General features: G+C 41.1%; 2 protein-coding genes across 24 annotated transcripts in view; one reads left to right on the top strand and one right to left on the bottom strand.

Annotated features, from left to right (window-relative positions):
- Nucleotides 1-5737, top strand: part of dnm1a (dynamin 1a) — a 35391-nt gene extending 29654 nt beyond the window's left edge. For 5 of the 19 annotated variants that reach the window (XM_088391350.1, XM_088391351.1, XM_088391349.1 and 2 more), the window contains 4 exons: nucleotides 432-602; nucleotides 677-918; nucleotides 1053-1235; nucleotides 4771-5737. In XM_088391350.1, coding sequence (XP_088247476.1) covers nucleotides 432-602; nucleotides 677-918; nucleotides 1053-1235; nucleotides 4771-4957 — 783 coding nt within the window. In that variant the 3' untranslated portion in view covers nucleotides 4958-5737. Of the gene's footprint in view, nucleotides 1-431; nucleotides 603-676; nucleotides 919-1052; nucleotides 1240-1718; nucleotides 1814-2636; nucleotides 2676-3715 lie in introns of those variants that run through there. The other 14 variants (XM_088391355.1, XM_088391363.1, XM_088391364.1 and 11 more) reach the window with 11 other exon arrangements.
- A 1392-nt stretch (nucleotides 5738-7129) lies between these two features.
- Nucleotides 7130-18374, bottom strand: golga2 (golgin A2). Of its 5 annotated transcripts, none has more exons than XM_088391338.1 (29): nucleotides 18356-18374; nucleotides 17283-17408; nucleotides 15905-16063; nucleotides 15558-15626; nucleotides 14965-15108; nucleotides 14636-14682; nucleotides 14417-14480; nucleotides 14261-14320; nucleotides 13973-14053; nucleotides 13582-13620; nucleotides 13436-13498; nucleotides 13111-13204; nucleotides 12926-13032; nucleotides 12768-12826; nucleotides 12516-12657; nucleotides 12324-12413; nucleotides 12110-12217; nucleotides 11939-12026; nucleotides 11509-11651; nucleotides 11213-11431; nucleotides 10939-11052; nucleotides 10385-10609; nucleotides 10213-10312; nucleotides 10059-10150; nucleotides 9460-9832; nucleotides 8984-9148; nucleotides 8791-8897; nucleotides 8540-8729; nucleotides 7130-8421 (listed from the first exon to the last, which is right to left on the bottom strand). In XM_088391338.1, exons 2-29 carry the CDS (start codon nucleotides 17376-17378, stop codon nucleotides 8177-8179), a joined length of 3483 nt encoding a protein of 1160 aa, XP_088247464.1. In that variant the 5' UTR covers nucleotides 17379-17408; nucleotides 18356-18374; the 3' UTR covers nucleotides 7130-8176. The 5 variants fall into 5 exon arrangements, with proteins under 5 accessions (XP_088247464.1, XP_088247465.1, XP_088247467.1 ...); XM_088391339.1 differs by having other exon boundaries at nucleotides 8984-9145; XM_088391341.1 differs by lacking the exon at nucleotides 13973-14053.
- Nucleotides 18375-18426: the final 52 nt, after the last annotated feature.

The following is an 18426-nucleotide window of genomic DNA, read 5'->3' as shown; positions in this document are numbered from 1 at the left end:
ACGCAACAAATTACTTTATAATCACAAAATAATAATCCATAGTCTTTTTGATTCATGATTCATAGTCTTCAGCGGGCCACTTATGATTGATTTCATGACACAATGCTTCGGGCCAGTTTAAATTTAGGAATTTGGTCCATATATAAGGCGCACCGGACTATAAGGCACACTGTCGGCTTTTGAGAAAATTTTAGGTTTTTAGGTGCGCTTTATAGTCCGAAAAATACGGTAATTGTTTTTTTTTTGTCATGTTATCCTCTCTGTAATGCACTGAAATGTGGACTTGATAATAAATTGCAATTACACTGCTATCAGATCTTAAATGAAACTGTTATTAGTCATTTTTGTTGTCATCATTAGGGATGCTCGGTACAACGTTTTTTCAGACCGATACAAGTACAGGTGTTTCTTTCCACGCTTTTTCTGTACAGAGCGACACGGGTGACGAAAACGGCTCTGATGGTTTCATGAACAGCATGGACCCCCAGCTGGAGCGTCAGGTGGAGACCATCCGCAACCTGGTCGACTCCTACATGGCCATCGTCAACAAAACAGTCCGCGACCTGATGCCCAAGACCATCATGCACCTTATGATTAATAACGTGAGTTCTTCTTCTCCGGAGCTCGGGGTAACATTTTTTGAAGCACACTGTTAAAGTTCCGTTTTGCTATCCAGTGTAAAGAGTTCATAAATGCTGAGCTGCTGGCCCAGTTGTACTCGTGCGGCGACCAGAACACACTGATGGAGGAATCTCAGGAGCAGGCGCAGCACCGTGACGAAATGTTGAGGATGTACCACGCCCTGCGAGAGGCACTCCACATCATTGGTGACATCAGCACGACCACCATCAGCACAGCTATGCCGCCACCTGTGGACGACTCGTGGCTACAGGTCCAGCGGAGTAGCTCTGGAGGAAGGTGAGGGATAAACTCAAAGCTGACCAATTCAAAAGTCTGATTTGGATGGGATAGGGTTTGGGTTCCTTGACTCGGAACAGGAAGACAAATGTACAGATGACCGCACTGTCTTCGTTGTCATCTCCTTCCTTCAGGTCTCCAGCCACTAGTCCTACTCCAAATCGCAGGGCGCCCCCAGCTCGTCCTGGTTCCCGTGGGCCTCCTCCTGCCGGGGGACCCCCAGTCCCATCCCGCCCTGGGGCTTCTCCAGACCCTTACAGCGGGCCACCACCCACGGTACCCTCTCGTCCAAACCGTGCACCCCCGAGTGTGCCCAGGTGAGTTAAAACCAAAGTCTTTCCATGTCTCTGTCCTCTTGAGAATTTAGTTGGATGTCATACAAAAAAAAAAATCAACTTATACGCTTTGATAGTAAGATACTAAGTAATTCATTATAAAAACTTGATATGGAATTTTAGCTACCGAGCAGACACTGAAATCAGGATAATAATTGATTTGCTCCTTTTCCTGCCAGACTGAATGTTTCTCATGTTAGCCATGGCCAAAAGACTCCGAATCATAAAACTAATATTGTCGTACCCCTATACAGGAACAAGAGAGAAACAAACAATTTCAAAGACAACGCGATAAGCGTTTTGGGACAAGTTACTTTATAAACATGAATTTTAAAATAAATCACGCTTTTGTGCTAGGTACCAAATATGGATATTGTGTGTTTGTGTTTCCCTATTCTTCCTCTGGAATAAATATAAAATGTTCAGTGTTGTTCATTTTCCTACATTTTCCTACTAAATTCTCAGGAGGACACCTTAAGTATTGTTGTTAAGATGTTGGTGTGGATCCTCTTGTGTTGCTAAGGGGCATGTGAAGACACCCGGACGGGGGCGTACAGGAGGTAAATAAAAACAGAGGAGTAGTTGTTGGTACGACATAGAGACAGAGCAACTAGTGTAAGCAGCTTCCTTGTCTATAGACTGTCGTCCCGCTCACAAGCAGTATCCTCATGGTAAAATCTGTGCGTTCAAAGCATGCCAGGAATGATGGATGAGGAATAATTTGAAATCCTTTCTGTTTTTCCACTACGCCTGTCCCATTTGTTAACGTCTCGCTATGTAACTTCTTGTTTCTTTCTTTCTTTCTTTCTTTCTTTCTTTCTTTCTTTCTTTCTTTCTTTCTTTCTTTCTTTCTTTCTTTCTTTCTTTCTTTCTTTCTTTCGTTCTTTCTTTCGTTCTTTCTTTCTTTCTTTGTCTTTCTTTCTTTTTTCCCTTGTCTGTCTGTCTGTCTGTCTGTCTGTCTGTCTTTCTTTCTTTCTTTCTTTCTTTCTTTCTTTCTTTCTTTCTTTCTTTCTTTCTTTCTTTCTGTCTGTGTGTCTGTCTGTCTGTCGTTCTTTTTTCTTTCTTTCTTTCTTTCTTTCTTTCTTTCTTTCTTTCTTTCTTTCTTTCTTTCTTTCTTTCTTTCTTTCTTTTTCTTTCCTTCTTTCTTTTCTTGTCTTTCTTTCTTTCTTTCTTTCTTTTTTTCCTTATCTGTCTGTCTGTCTGTCTTTCTTTCTTTCTTTTTTCTGTCTGTGTGTCTTTCTTTCTTTCTTTCTGTCTGTCTGTCTGTCCTTCTTTCTTTCTTTCTTTCTTTCTTTCTTTCTTTCTTTCTTTCTTTCTTTCTTTCTTTCTTTCTTTCTTTACCTCCACATGCTTACTGCCACACGACCATGCTTCTTTCCACAGAATCACTATCACTGACCAATGAGGACTAACTTTTTTCCGGTATGTGGTGTTGTCTGCCATTTTCATCGTCAGCGTCGACCACGGCTGCCTTCCTTGTTCCTCCTCTTCTTCCTCTCTCTTCATTTTCGTTTTTTTCTTTACTCATTTTTTTGGTTCTCTTTTCAGAGCGCTGCATGGGAATACACGTACACACACAATCGAAAAAATGTATTGTGTGAGTTTTCAGCATTAACCCAAATACAAACCCCACCTACCCCCCCCTTCAAGTCAACTGTTAAGCTCCATTTTGTTGATGTTTTGTGTCATTGTCATGTGCGGAGATGTTCCATGACTCGATCCCCACCAATCCCTATAAGCAACCATTTTGGAAAAGCTGACAAAAAATTCCCTTACATAATGCAGGTTTAGTCTGTGCTTAGCAATATGAGGTACTTAAGTTTGTAGCTTTGTGTTAATCTTTGTTTGCGCATTGACAAAATATCCAGTCTTACTTTTTTGCTATTGGTTTTGTGTTACAAACAGCGCAATGACTGATGAATGCTGTAAATCATAATTATAAAAAATTAAAATTATACTTGTCTAGATTATTTAGCCTATCTTAGTCGACTGATTTTGTTTATTTATTTATTTATTTATTTATTTATTTATTTATTTATTTATTTATTTATTTATTTATTTATTTATTTTTAACCTTTATAAAATGTCATGTGAGGTTTTTACACGATATCACGCTATACTTGGCCACTATTTTAATTGTCAGTATTTACAGTATGTGCTTTTTGTGCAGTAAGGAACTGGAATCAAAGTAATTTTATTTATACATTACATTTTGGCCAGTAATTTCCTTTGACTTTAAGACGTGCTAAGCTTTGCTAACAAGCTGTTACCACTAGCAGTGAAGACTGTAAGTGAGGGTTACCAATGGTTGTTGTGTGTAACCCACAGTTCCTCCCTGAGATGTTGTGTTTTATTACGCATGTTTTCAACATAAGGTGGCGCTCTGACAAGTCCAAATGACCAAACATTTAGTACACCAATATGTAAATTCCCCTCCGCCCTCTTTGTGTGTCCCCCAACAGTCGGAGACCCCCACCTTCACCGACCCACTAGACCTCCAAGCTCCTTCTTCCTACCCTTCTTCTGTCCCTCCTCTTTGGGCCGACGACATTACCTTCTTGTCTTCTGCGGTGGTGGCTCCATCCTCTTGCTCCTACCTCCATCCCTCAAACAGTACCACCTGTCAACAATGCACAAACTCCTACACTTACCTGCTGCATGGCCCACTATAATACGCAGATCCCCATTAAAATAATGTGAATATATTATAGACTGTGTATGACATTGTCATGCACACATAAAGCCAAGTTAGCCTCTGTATCGTAAAACTAAAATAAAGCAAAACTACTCACTGACTTGACGGAGCGCTAAGTGAACTTTCATACATACCTGCTGCATGACCCACAATATCAAACAGGCTCCATTAAAATAAACAGTGAATATATTATACAGTGTGTATGACAGGGGTGGCATTTTTTCTTTAGCAAACAAGTTGTCATACTTGCATAACAGCAATTATAACTCACCAGACAGATGAAGGGAAATCTCAGATGGAATGGGGATGGGATAAGAAACGTTTTGCAAGAGTGATACTTTCACTCAGTGTGACATTTGGTGTTGCGATGCTAATATGAATATGAATTTACATTCCAAACAAAATGGTCAAAGAAATGCACATTTGGAGTATAGCTTCTTCTTTTACTTATAAGATAGCCATTTTACCCGTTATGCAGTTGTATGCTAATTAGGTTAGCATCGGCTTGGTATAAAAATAATTTGTGTAGTAAGTCTTGTGGGTAGATCACTTTCCATAAATCACTATAAGCGCCATTTCTGGTTCCATGGTTATCATCACACTTTTCCTGTGGGCCATCACTGGTACTAATACATAGAAAAAGCCAAAGAAAAATGCAAAACAAACAATTTTCTCTTGTAGATGGAGGTTTGCTGGAGTCACACATGATGTTGGCTTGAACTCTGTTGTAGGAATGGATGACCATTACTATGACATCATCTTTGCATGACATCCTCTGACCATATATGGTCGTCTGACATGCTCTCTTCTTGCTCTGCACAGCAGGCCAACAAAGGGGCGCTGTTCGAACTCTAGAAGACACCTCACACCCCTTCTTTTTTCATCACTCTTCATCCATCATCCACCACTCACTCAGTCCACATTTCTTGCACAGAAGCTATGCAATGCAGGAAGTCCCTCCTCTCTCCCTCCCCCCTATTTCAAAGCTCCATTTATGATCCTTGGGTGAACAAATGAAACTGTTACCTTGTTAAGGCGGGATATTAATAAAAAGTGCAATATGGTAGCATGTTTCTGTGCTGGGACCCACCTGTATAACCCCTCTTTAATTAATTGGTTTGTTTTGATTTTTTATCATTTTAAAAACAAAATGATCATCTGCCCTTTTTTTCTTTTTCTCCTTTTTTGTTGGCAGTGGTCACGGGGGTGATTGAGAGGATACGTTCCATGTACACGATTCTCCTTCTGTTTGCTTTACTGTCAATTGTGCTGTGCTGTAATTTTGGAGCCCTTCAAACCGGTGATGTCATCAGTCAATCAATAAGCCCACCCACCCTTGTCCTCTTCCAACACTTGTCCATCTCACACCTGCAAAAGCATGCATGGGACATATCTTTACTGTTATTCTGTATATATGTGTTGTGCATCTTACTGTTTTAAAGCAGAGTAAAAAAAAATATAAATCTGACCGGTTCCCATTTTAGACCAGGAACCCTCAGTTTGGGCAACCTGCTTTAAGAACCTGTGCAATGTATGGAGTTTATATGTATTTAATTTAAAAACATATTACGGTGAAGTGTGTATATGGATTTTGGCAAGATGTTTGATACTGTGGTGTAGCAGAAAGATGTTGTTGTTTTATTTCCCTCTCATTCCTGCGCCTTTGCAACAAGGGCAGGGCAATGTACTGTTACTGTTACTGTGGATGCAACCATGACCGCACCCTGCAGGACTGCTGTGACACTGTTCACATACATATATAAATAAACTGCAGTGTACTGACAAGTGATTCAGTGTCCTGTTTTGTTGTTGTTGCAAGTGAGTACTACAGGCTACTTATACTAGAATTTATTACTGCTAGTAGAATGACTAATGCATGGGTGATTCCAGAGTTGGAGGACATTTCCACCATAATAATGTCATGTTTTTAGTTTAGTTTTTGACTTTGTTTTTTTTCCTTTGTCCTTTTTGTCAGAGTTATGTTTTGTTTTCCTTTTCTTTGTGTGTCTTTTTAGATCAGGGGTGTCAAACTAATTTTTTTACGGGCCGCATTGTAGTCATAGCTTCTTTCGGAGGGCCATTATGACTGTCAACCCAAATAAATGTATGAGCATCTCTTATTATATACAGTAAAAGCTACAAAACAAACTGACTAATAACTCGTTTTCAAATCAGATGAGTAAAAACCGGTCAAATATTTTTAAAAAAAGATATTAAAAGTGAAGACAATTTGCAATTCTAGTAATGAGACACAAATTTGAGGCACAATTTGTCCTCGCGGACCACATAAAATGATGTGGCAGGCCATATCTGGCCCCTGGGCCTTGAGTTTGACACCTGTGTTTTAGATCATTGTTTTCACCTGTTCGCATTAGCCCCGCCCCTTGCATCTTCCAATCAGCTCCCTAATGTGTTTTGTCCAGGTGTTCTTGGTTGTGTCATCTGTTTGGTTGTATTTAGTTTCCTTCTTTCCGTACAGTCTGTTTTGTTCTCTGCACTTTGTGCCGCAAAGTTTGTGGTGCCCTTATCTATGTCTGTTTTTGCGACAGTTTATTTTGTTACCTTGTTTCCCTGTTGTTTTGATTTCCTGTCTATTTAGCTTTCACTGTCCATTACCGCTTTGTTTGCCTTTTTGTTTCATTTCAATTAAGTATTTGATGACCAAATCTGTGACCTGCACTTGTGTTCCCTGAAACCTGACACGTTATTTCTCTTTAAAAATATTGTTCTTGATCAGTACGTTATGGTAAGATCAAAATCAAATGTTTCATATGCTGGAACATCTGGAGCAGCATTGTGCATATGTAGCAAAAAATATATAAAAAATCTAAGAATAATTACAAATGTTTATCACGTGTTTGTCCTGAAGGCAACAAAAGCAAACATTGATAGGTCTCCTTTTTTAAACCACTGTGGTGCCTCAATTATTTTTCAATTCTGAAAGGACATATGTCCTCAACTTTAAGTGTTTGTCCGCTAAACAAGTAGACGAGATGTTACGTGTGAACAGCGTCACCTAGTGGAAGAAATGATGCATTAGTCACGAACGCAAACACGCTGATGAGTGTACGTTTGCAATGGAACAAATTGTTTCTATTAATTCCACATAATGGTAGTATCTCTCTCAATCCTAAATATCTAAGAACATTCTGAAATTAAAAGTAAATAAGATCCATCCACATTATGTTGCTCAATCAGTTTTATTCAATAGCGGAGGGGGAAAAAAAATCAGAGCCAACAAATCAGTTCACTTCATTTTCAACACTCACTCACTTGTACATAAACATCCAAAACTGATTGGTTGGGACACGAAATCATTCCAAATAATAATAAATAGTATATGACCTCTCTTTTTCTCCTCCTTTGTATTAAATGTCAGCCTGTCAGCCACTAACCATCTTCTTTTGCACATACATACACCCAGCCGCATAAATATACAATATGATACACACTTACAGTATATACACCCCAATGCACTTGATGTATGATCACTACTCTCCCACCTACCAACTTCCTCCTTTGCAATCACATAGTAACAGTGTAAAGCGATACCACCCCATTTTATACACAAATATCAGGGTTGTGCAAGTTTTTTTTTTACTCTGCGGGCCGCTTAGAGAAAATACTAGATACGAGGGCTAACTTAGAAATTCTTCATTTTTAATTTAAGCTAAAAATCAATTCAACAAGATCTTATATATTGCAGCAGGCCAAACTCATGGACTCCGGTTATAGTTTGGACAGCTCTGATATAATTGGACCGCTCCCAATAAACAAGGATGTTTAACCGTGGTATATTTGGAAGGAAAGTAACAGAATGACACAACATTTTTTGATATGGGAAAGGATCTGTTGATGGATTACTGCACAATTTTGGCAAAATTTAGTGGGAAAGGTTTAGTAACTCAAACTCTTCCATCCAACCTACTCCTTCAAAATGGCATCCTCAGCTACAGGGGCGTCATATGATGCGTCATCAAGAAGCTTTGTACAAACTGTTTTAGTGCAATTAACGTCTATTATCTCATTAACTCTACAAAATTATACATCAGACTCAGCTCCCCCCACACACAGACGCACACTCCAGTTTTTGATAAGTAGTACATTCAAACTTGATGTGTCACAAGTAAAGAGATGTGAGGCCCTGTTATTGCACTTGAGCGTATGGTAAAGGGGGCGGTGGCCATTTTCGATGCTGTTAAATATACCGATATGTGGTGTTAGAATCTCACACTACCAGGATCTTCACTTCGTCCTGCTCGTCTGGTCGGTAGAAGAAAGGGATGCAGGGGTTCTCTCCCATGAATGGGGGTGGCCGCGGCAGGCCCTGCGGGTTCTGGATCTCCTGCAGTAGCTGCATGATCTGTTGCGCCGTGCCATCCTCCTTGGGCTCGGCTGGGGGCGGCGGGCTATGAGGCGAGGGGGGTTCCTGGCTGGCGGTGGGCTCGGAAAGAGGGATGATCTCCATGGCATCTAGGAAACAGAGATTCTATGAGCGCCGGGTGTGCAAAGCCCCTTTCACGTTGCCAGAAACAGATTTTTTTTATTTTCCCCAAACAAAAGTCATCAACATTGGTTTGAAAGGGCTCACCTGCTCCGCTGCCAGCGCCGAGGTCATGCCTGTGTGCTTGGTGTTCGGGGTGACGCTGGTCCTCGTCAATAGGAAGGAGGTCGGGGTTGGCCGAAGCCACGCCGCTGACGGCGCCGGTGTATTTACCGTACCAGTCGTTTCGCTCGGCCACCAGCCTCATGACCAGGTCCTGCAGCTCTGCCAGCTTCGCCTGGCAGACAAAAGTTATTTCAGATGTGCGGCCACTGCCAAGGAGACATGTTGATCAGTACCTTCATCTCTTCTTTGTCCTGAGCCAGCATGCTGATGTATTGCTCCTTCTCCTGGTGCTTCTGTTTCATGATGGCCCTCTGGCTCTGGTACAAGGCAATGTATTCTCCTGAAAATCAAAGCGGCAACAATTTAGAGTGAGATTTAGCTTGTCGCGTCCCAAGCCGGTACCAGAAACTGTCATTCCCCCCTCACCGATGGTGTCCGTCTCGCCGGACAGCTGGATGCAGCGGTGTTCCAGTTCCTCCACGCGTTCCTTCAGGTCAGCCTTCTCCTGCATGAGCGAGGTGAAGCGCTGTTGAAGCTTCTCCATTGCTGTCTGTAATGCCTGATGAACTTCCACCGGCACTCCTTCTTCTTCTGGCCACATCAGTTAACACATCAGCACGAGGCATGGGATTTTTACACAAATTAAAACAACCATGATTTATCCGTCATTATTTTTCTGAGGAAAGTTTATGCATCAAAAGCACTAGTGGTATCGGTTTTTAGTATCAGTATCAAAGACTACTCAAGAACTGAGAACTCGTACTGGTAAAAAGTGGTATCGAACATCCCTATATATTATTTTTCAAAATTGTTAAGCTTTAGTGGGCCCTCCAGAGACACACTTGTTTTAATATTTATGAATATGTTTCACAATCAAAAGCTACAAATGCATCTTTTCTCACCTGAATGTTGGTGATTGTGTTCACAGTGACTATGTTGGCCCTGAGTGTGTTCGTGCTCATGATGGTGATCATGATCATGATGGTGATCATGATCGTGATGGTGATCATGATCGTGATGGTGATCATGATCATGATGGTGATCATGATCGTGATCGTGATGGTGATCATGATCGTGATGGTGATCATGATCGTGATGGTAATCATGATCGTGATGGTGATCTTCATGCCCATGGTGGCTGTGCTGTTGGAGGCTGAGAGCCACGGCAGTGTGGTGCTTTGCAGCCATGTGGAGTCGCTGCTCCTCCCTCAGCAGCCTCCTGGCCTCATCCCGCTCGGCCTCCAAACGAGCCAAGGCATCGCGAATGAACTCTTCCTGCAGAGGCAGGGAAATCGGTCACCAAGTCAAATACAAGCCAGTTACACTACATTCAACGTAAATGGATCTTATACATGGCAATGCATGACGTATTTACAAGGGTCATGCTGTCGTGAAATATATGATAACCTGAGGTTGCGTAATAGGCGAATATTCAATCGTTAGGTGGCACATGAGGTCAAAAAGGAAATGACATGTTTAAGGAGGAAAATATTCTTCTCACCATTTCTTTTTGGCTCTCAAAATCTTGCGGGATGATGATGGAGGATGACTCAGTCATATTTTCTTGAGGCAACTGGCTCTCCACTCCGTCTCCTGAGCAACATGATGTATCAAAGGTCTTAATAAACATTTTTGCTGATATTGCTAATACAAACCTTCATCTCGGGGCGCCATGGCTAGAGCTGAACTGTTGAGTAGCTCTCTGACCTCAGCCTTCAAATGCTCGTTATCTTTCACCAAATTATCCAAATACTCCTGAATGGGGGTGGGGGGTCAGCCATTTCATTACTTCACCAGAAAGGAATTGGGAAGCACATGCTTACATACCTGTGCTCGCTTCAATTCATTCTGGCTGACTTCCAGCTGAGCGCGGCCCTGGGACTCGTCGTGCTGCAGCCGGTCCATGAGTTGGCTCTGAGTATAATACTGCCGGTGGAGCTGCTCCCTCTCGGAGACCAGTGTCTGGTAGGCGGCGCTGTACTGCTGCAAGTGGGCCGCCACCTGGTCCCTCTGCTCGGCCAGACCTTGAGCCTCCTTGGTTTTCTCTTCCAGCTGGTAGCAGGAGAAAGCCAAAATTAGCACAACCATCTGAGATAAATGTTTGGTATGGAAAAACAATAACAATGGAGGACAGAGACTCCTAAAGATTGTATTGAAACACATATGTGTGAAGTGGAAAAAAATAAATAAATCACCAGGTCCTTCAATCATCTCATTTCACTTAATGACGCAGAAAATGATTTTTAGATTTAGTACAAACGTTTGTTCATCTGCCAGTGGTTTGGACGTTAGTGTAGTGTTTGGTATATTTGTTCTTTTAACGTAGAATGTGTACGTTGGCTGAAAAAAGTTTGGCAAACAGTGACGCAGATGATGCGAACCTGCTCTTTCACGTTGTGCAGCTGCTCTTGAAGCTCGCCCATTCTGCGCGCCAGCTCCTTCTTAACATGTTGCTCTGACTGAATGGCGGTGGTCAGCTCCATGTTCTCATTTGTCTGCAAAACAACAGACACAAATATTTCAGATTAAAAAAGTAGCAATCTCTCTCATTCAAAACTAAGACTATGTGTCCCTCGTCAATCCTAAAATTAAAATTAATCTGGGGTGTACAAGTCAGTTGGGAAACATTTAAGCTATAAAAAAACAACAACTCACCAGTTGAACAAAGCCGTTCTGCAGCTCAGCAAGTTGGTCTTTCAGCGTTCGGTTCTGCGTGAGCGCACGGCTGATGGTCACCTTGTCTGAATGAACGTCTTCGAGCATGCGGCGACGGTCGTCGGCCTCCTGGGCTTGGCGCTCCGCCTGCTGCTCTAGTTCCGCTAGGCGTGCTTCTTGCTCTGAGCACAGGCGACTCAGCTGCTCATTGTCGCATAGCTGTGAGGAGAAATTGCAGTCTTGAAGATGCTTGGAAATACTTCAGGGTAAAAAAATTACTAGATATCGGTGAACACCTGGGACTGGTACTGCTCATCGAGAGCGTCCTTTTCCTGTTGTAGAGTGTTGAGTGTTTCCTGTAGAGCTATTTCGCTCTCCGAGGGGCCTGAGGATTGCGGTTCTGCTGCGCTTTGGTCTTTGCTCTCTTGGGACAGTATTGCTGGAAGAGATGGACAAGAAACAGATTTAGATCCGTAGAAAAATTCTATACAGGCGGTACTGACAATTTGAGGTTTAAAAAAAAAAAAAAAAAAAAGAAGCCAAATAGTTTCATTTGATTGTGTTATAGTTATGACCTAAAGTGTTATGTCATACAAATATTAGCTGCAATTGACTTTACTCCTGATTTAACGTAGTTCAGTGATAGACACTTTTCAAATTTGAGAACTGCAGTAAACCGAGGATAATTGTACATTAAAGAATATGACAGTAACCATTTTAGCTTACCTGCGGCATTCTTTAGCTCTGTGATTGCGGCTTCAAGTTCCTGAACTCGTTCAATGTTTCTGTCCCTCTCTTCTGCAACCAGTGACACCTTCAAGATGGACAAGACATGACGTATTCGCATATTTTTTCAAAGCTAATATCAGGTCTCCTTTAAATCTGAGTGTGGTTTACTTGTGTCAGCAGCTGCTCTGTTTTGTCCTTCCAAATGCGGCCGCCCTCCTGGATTTGCTCCGCATAGCAGTCTCTCTCCGTCTTTAGCTGAGCAACCGACTCCATCAACTATATGAACAACAATAAGGTTTTAAAAGTCAAATGTGTTGCAAAGGAAAAGCAGCAATTTCTACAAATGGTATTACAGGTTTCTACACAATAAACAAGCCTGAACCTGCTGGTTATGAACTTCAATCTGCTGCTTTTCTTCCAGCAGTAATTGGATCTGCTGGTTGGCACTACTGGGATCCGACTGGGTGGAGCACTGGGCCAACAAACAAAGAAACGCAGCAACGGAGATGCATAAAAACTAAATACAATACAAATAAGAAACAAAATTCTAATTTTTGATGAAGGTCCAACTGACCTGCTGCAACATGAGGTCGGCGATCTCAAGCCTCTTGCGGAGATCCTCTACCTCCAACCGCAATGCTCCCGTCTCTTGCGCTCTTTGCCTTAGCTGCTCTGAGAGCTCCGAAGTCTGCTGTTTGGACTCGTCGCTTAAATTGCTGCAAACAACAAAAATTGCGTGCAACTTTTTAGTCTCTTGCTGGTCTTTGATTATTTTACAAACACACAAGCAAAATGGGACTAACTTTGGCCAAAACATCTCACTTACTTTTGTTTAAATACCTCTAGTCTCAGGGCGTCTCTCTCTTTTTCTAACTCTTTGTTATGCTGGCGAAAAATATATATAACAAGAGAAAGAAGAGTCACAGAGTTATATGTGAAGCAAAGAATAATTTTTGATTAGTTTGAACCTTGTCTGTCTCCTACCTTTTCCAACTGTTTCTGTTGCGTCGACACGGACGACAGTGTTCTCTCAAGCTCCGACACTCTTTGCTTTGTTGACTGCAGTCGGCTATTCAGCTCCTCTGCTTCTCCTGAACATGAAACATCATGTAAACAAAAAGGACTTGCCACGAGGTTGTTAAGGTCAAACATCATGGGAACACCCCAACCTGCTTTCTGCCGCGCGGCCTGTTGCGTGTACTGTAGAGCGGTCTGTAACTCCGATTTCTCCGACACCAGTATGCCAATGGTTTGAATGTGAACCTTGGGAGATCAAATAAAGTGCGGCGATTTGTCTGATGCCCCCTGAATCAATCACTGTGTTTGCAATGTCATGACACCTTGTTAGGCCCACTCACTAAACAAATGCAAATCGTTAGTGCATAGAATTGTTTTTATTTTAAGGCAGATTCTATTGGTTGAAGAAGTAAGCCATATAGCATTAAATGCTAGATCATACAAAGATACAAAGTTATGTCGAATATGAGAATTTACCTGCAATTGCTCCCGCATGGTTCCCTGCTCTTTTGAAAACTTTTGTTCAAATTCCTTTCGCTCCTGAATGAACAGAAATGCAATTGTCATGAATATCCGGGAATTAGAGGAGCTACGGGAATGAAGATAAAGAGGCAAATAAAGACCTTCTGCAGCTGATCTGTGAGCCCCTGACATTGTTGTGCCTGAGAAAGTAAAAAGATAACAAGCTATCGTCACTGAAGCGTGACACTAAGAAATTTAAGTTAATGTCAGAACATCAGATTTGGTCTTTTTTTTTCGCTAAGCCAACAACTTTACAATCTACCAGTGTTTGGGATGTGTTTCCTTCTCCTATCGGGTTATACAAATAGCTAAGAACACTTTTGTAACTGTTTGCAGAAATGCATTCAGCGAGGGAAGGGGGAGGAGAATTGTATGACTTACATGCATGGGTAACCATTTTAGTGAGGATACTAAAGGTGGCGTGCCATAAAGTTGACATGCAACACAGTTCGTGCACTTTGGGCATTCAAAGACTCACACGCAGCTTCTTACCAGCTGGTCAAGCTTGGTATTGAGCTGAGAGTTTGTTAAATTGCTGGACTCCAGGGCAGCAGACAGCTCCTGGTTCCGGCTCTACCGTGTACACATGCATCCGGGAAAGAAGGGAAACATGGAAGAGAATGATAACGTGTTTGCGGCACACGACAAATAAAAAGGATAGGGAAGGAGAAACAATTTTAAATATTTATCACAAGGGCAAACGATAGCAGTTTTATATGTGGTGCAAAAAAAAAATGTGACTGATGGAATGTGTGAAAAATAATTAACATTCCGTCATACGTCTAATTCTCTCTCGCCAATGCATGGTGCGCTGTCGCCATTCAGGTGTGCAGCAGATGACTGAAATCACAAAAATGGAAGAACCTAATTTAAAAAAAATAAATAAATACAAGAATTAAGTCAGATTTGTATTTGTCCGAGGTTGCAGCAACGTACTTCAGAGACCAGGCCGTTTAGTTGCTGAGAGAGTTGTCGCAAGCTCTCTGTGGAAGACAGCTGTCTGTGGAATAAGTCAAATTTAAAATAAAAACCAAAGATTTTGCTTCTAGGTAACCTGATAACTTTTTTTTTTTTTTTGGGACAATTGCTTCAGCTTTAGAAAACAAAATCTCCATCATACTGTGAGACTTGAGTGAAATAAAAAAGCCAACCTACCTATTTTCCTCTGATAAACTCTCATTGCCATTAGTGTCAGGGTAGTCCTGCAAAAAAAAAAAAAAGAAACATAAACAATGAAGACACTCCAAAAATAAAACAGCACTCAACGTCATTTGTGTACTGTTACAAATGATTGACTGTGGGGCTTCCGTATTTATTTATTTATTTTTTAAACATCATCTTCTAGACAATGCTACTGTTGTCCACTGTTGTTGTGGGCCTTTGTTTCGTGCTTCTGTTGAATTCAACGAAATTCTTATTTTTCCCCATTTATGAAGATGCTGAGCAATGAAGCTGTGGTTTGAGCTTCCATGGCAGAGACACACCTGCAGCATGTCAGTGTAGTGTCCGGCACTCTGAAGGTTAGTAGCGTTGTTAGTGCTAGTAGCGTTAGACATGGGTGAGGGCCGGTCGAGCTCGGCCTTTGGAGGGGGACCAGAGGATGCGATGGTCTCCATGGCGACAACGGTCTGAGGTGGCATGTACACAAAAGAATATACACGAGTGTTATGGCGACGCCAAAAAAAAAGCAACTCAAAAGCTTTTATGCGCACTGACAACATGCTATTCATATAATAAAACACAACGAGACATTAAGCACTTTGCCAGCCGTTTTTTTGAGACAAGCTTATTTTGTGGAGCCTGTTCAAAATACCGTCATGCATGTTTTTAGCCTATCCAAACTATCATTACTATTTAAAATGCATGGGGAGGGGTACATGAATGCAGCATTTTCCTAAAACCTCAAGATGGGAACGTATTCTGTGCACCATTCACTTAAGAGCCCTTCATTTAAGAAGTCGGTTAAAATAAGCGCTTCAATCATAAAAAAAACACGAGGAGGAGAAGCAAGAAGAGGAGGACGTTAGGAAAGCATACAAAAAAAAGTAGAGCAGACACAAGGATAGATAGAGCTTACCTGACTTTTGCTATATGCAGGCAGGATTATTCCATTGCTTTGACTAAGTGCTTTGAGAATATTGTCAAACTGGAGACACGAGGGAGAAACGGAAGGGAATAGAGGAAATCTTTAGAAGAGAATGACAAAACAGCGCAGGAGGCAGACATTTTAAGGATTACACACAGGAAGTTGTCTGGGAAAAGAGTTCCAAAAAATAGAAGGCCAACATATTGAGTATATGAGTCTACTGTTTGAATATATTCTTATTTTATCTTTTGGAGTAAGTGTTGGAAACAACAGGAAACTGAATATCAAGTAGAAAAGCAGGCGAAGCAAAAAAATAGATGCTGCTTGACCGGGCTTACATTGTCTGGTGAGTTTCTGTCAATGGAGGTTGCATCGTATTGGTTGGGTCCCTTCATTTTCCTCTTCTTCTTGGCTCCTGCACCAGGTTGAACTCCTTCACCAACTCCCTTTTCTCCTCCAACACTGGTTGGAGTGCTCTTCTGCTGGAACTCCTTGAGCTGAACAAGTGAAAGAAAACGAGATATGTGATTTAAAATGATGTGATTTGCTCTGCTTTAATTTGTTTCCAGAGAGGGTCACAGCATTGAGAGCGCGATTAGTGTTTATCATTTAATCTGCATGCATCAAGAAGCCACCTTGTTTTATGATTGAATTTTATTCGCAGATTTTAAATCTGCTTTGACACAATTTGTCATCCACTTGTTCAGTATCTACGAAACAAAGTTGTGTTGTGTATTGCCATGATTTTATGGAGATAATTTAAACACTGTATCTGCTGTTTTACTAAATATTATCTCTGGATGGGTTTTATTCTGCAGAATTGTTTTATGTGCCTGAGGTTTTCTATCTGTCTGGTGTGTTAAATGTAATCATCCCGACCGGCGGCTGTAGGTTAGAGGTATGCAAGCAAGAATGCACCCAACCTAGTCTCAAAACAATGTTAATCATCAGGTTATGTTTCAAACGAAGCGAGGCAGAGCTGGTCCATCTATTTTTTATTTGTCTATGTGCCTATTAAGTTTGAAATACTGACGATAGGAGCAAAATATCTATCACACAAGAAAGATAAATATACACAAATGTCGGCAGAGTGACTTCCTACAAGGTAACGACGCACATCTTAATGGAATATTGAAACTAGCAAACACGCCTAAGCCAAACACACTGCGGGACAGGGAAGAGGGCTGTCAGCTGTCAAAACACTCCCCGTCATTCTATCGTTGTCACTGGAACTTACGATCGACCAACAAAAGATGATCCGAAAAACGAAACATTGACACAAATATACTCGTACATCGCTCCCTTGTCATGAGTTTGCCCGTTTTGCTCATTTCAAATGAGCTAAGTTAGCACGTTCCGCTACGACGGGTGACACGTTTTAGTTTTGTCAGCGAAAAAGCAACTTGAAAGCCTGGAAGAAAGCGATCGCTAACAATTCAGATGGTATCGCGTGGTAAAAATGTCACTTGGAAATAAAAACGATGAATATAATTTTGAAAAGTTGATGTTAAAAAGCAAAGGCCTCAATAAAGCACCGGGCTTTCTTAGGCATCGATGTTCGAGACAACCGACAGAGGCAGACTAAGCGTCGGCCGTAGAGGTCGGAAGACGTGTAATGATGAACAACGCGTTTATGCAATCGTGACAAAATGGCACGAAATGTGGGAGAATAATAGTTGCTCTAAAACATAGCGGAATAATCGGGTTACATTTTACCTTTTTCTTGGCTGCGGCGAGTTTTATTTGCCTGCTCTGGTCGGCCATCCTGCTGCTGCTGTGGTGCTCGACGACGGCCCGGACGAACCACGTCATCAGTTTGCTTTTCTGATGTGGTCCAGGTCTCTAGAGGGCGCACTTAACTTTGTTTCTTATACTCTATGTGTGTGTTCGTGTGTGAGCATGAATACAATTCTTTCTATCTATCTATCTATCTATCTATCTATCTATCTATCTATCTATCTATCTATCTATCTATCTATCTATCTATCTATCTATCTATCTATCTATCTATCTATCTATCTATCTATCTATCTATCTATCTATCTATCTATCTATCTATCTATCTATCTATCTATCTATCTATCTATCTATCTATCTATCTATCTATCTATCTAATACTCTGTGTGTTTGTGTGTGAGCATGAATACAATTCTATCTATCTATCTATCTATCTATCTATCTATCTATCTATCTATCTATCTATCTATCTATCTATCTATCTATCTATCTATCTATCTATCTATCTATCTATCTATCTATCTATCTATCTATCTATCCATCCATCCATCCATCCATCCATCCATCCATCCATCCATCCATCCATCCATCCATCCATCCATCCATCTTTGTAATTTGTGTCACAGTATTTGAACGTTGCACAGGTTAAGGCATAATACACATACTGAATATATTTTTTATCATCGTATAGATGTAGTTTGGCAGCCATAATTTATACAAATTTTGCTTGTACAGTAATACAATTATCAGTACAGTTTTGCGTCCCGTTGTTTGTTCACGTTTTGAGTTTTGATTAAATTCATCAAAGTTTAATCAATAAAAGTTTTGTCATGCAGTATTGTATTTCTGATGTAATTACGCAACAATCCAAATAAATCATCTGATGCAACAACATGCAGTAATGCAGTGACAAATAATCCATAGGATTATTTTTTTTCATTGAAATGTTTAAACATTACTCACTGCAGTGAGTCAACTTTGATTGCCCGAGAAGGGATATCAATTACAATGTGGAATCTAACCTTTGTGTGTAAAAAAAAAAAACAACCTACCAGCCAGTCATCGTGAGTGGCGTGTAACTGCACAAACCACGTCCCCAGTCCAGCCAATAGGCGATGACTTA

The sequence above is a fragment of the Syngnathus floridae genome, chromosome 12 (genome assembly GCF_059516105.1).
Source record: "Syngnathus floridae isolate MCC-2025c chromosome 12, RoL_Sflo_1.0, whole genome shotgun sequence".
In the NCBI taxonomy this organism is placed as follows: Eukaryota; Metazoa; Chordata; class Actinopteri; order Syngnathiformes; family Syngnathidae; genus Syngnathus; species Syngnathus floridae.
This window is presented reverse-complemented; position numbering and strand designations above follow the sequence as displayed.

What these genes read in the sequence shown, in the direction of transcription:
- golga2 (XM_088391338.1), bottom strand. Translation starts at nt 17,378, where the DNA reads ATGACGTGGTTCGTCCGGGCCGTCGTCGAGCACCACAGCAGCAGCAGG. An exon ending in ACAGAAACTCACCAGACAAT is followed by an intron (nt 15,627 to 15,904) that starts GTAAGCCCGGTC and finishes TCGTGTCTCCAG; the next exon opens with TTTGACAATATTCTCAAAGC. An exon ending in CAGAGCAGCTGCTGACACAA is followed by an intron (nt 12,027 to 12,109) that starts GTAAACCACACT and finishes TCCATCTTGAAG; the next exon opens with GTGTCACTGGTTGCAGAAGA.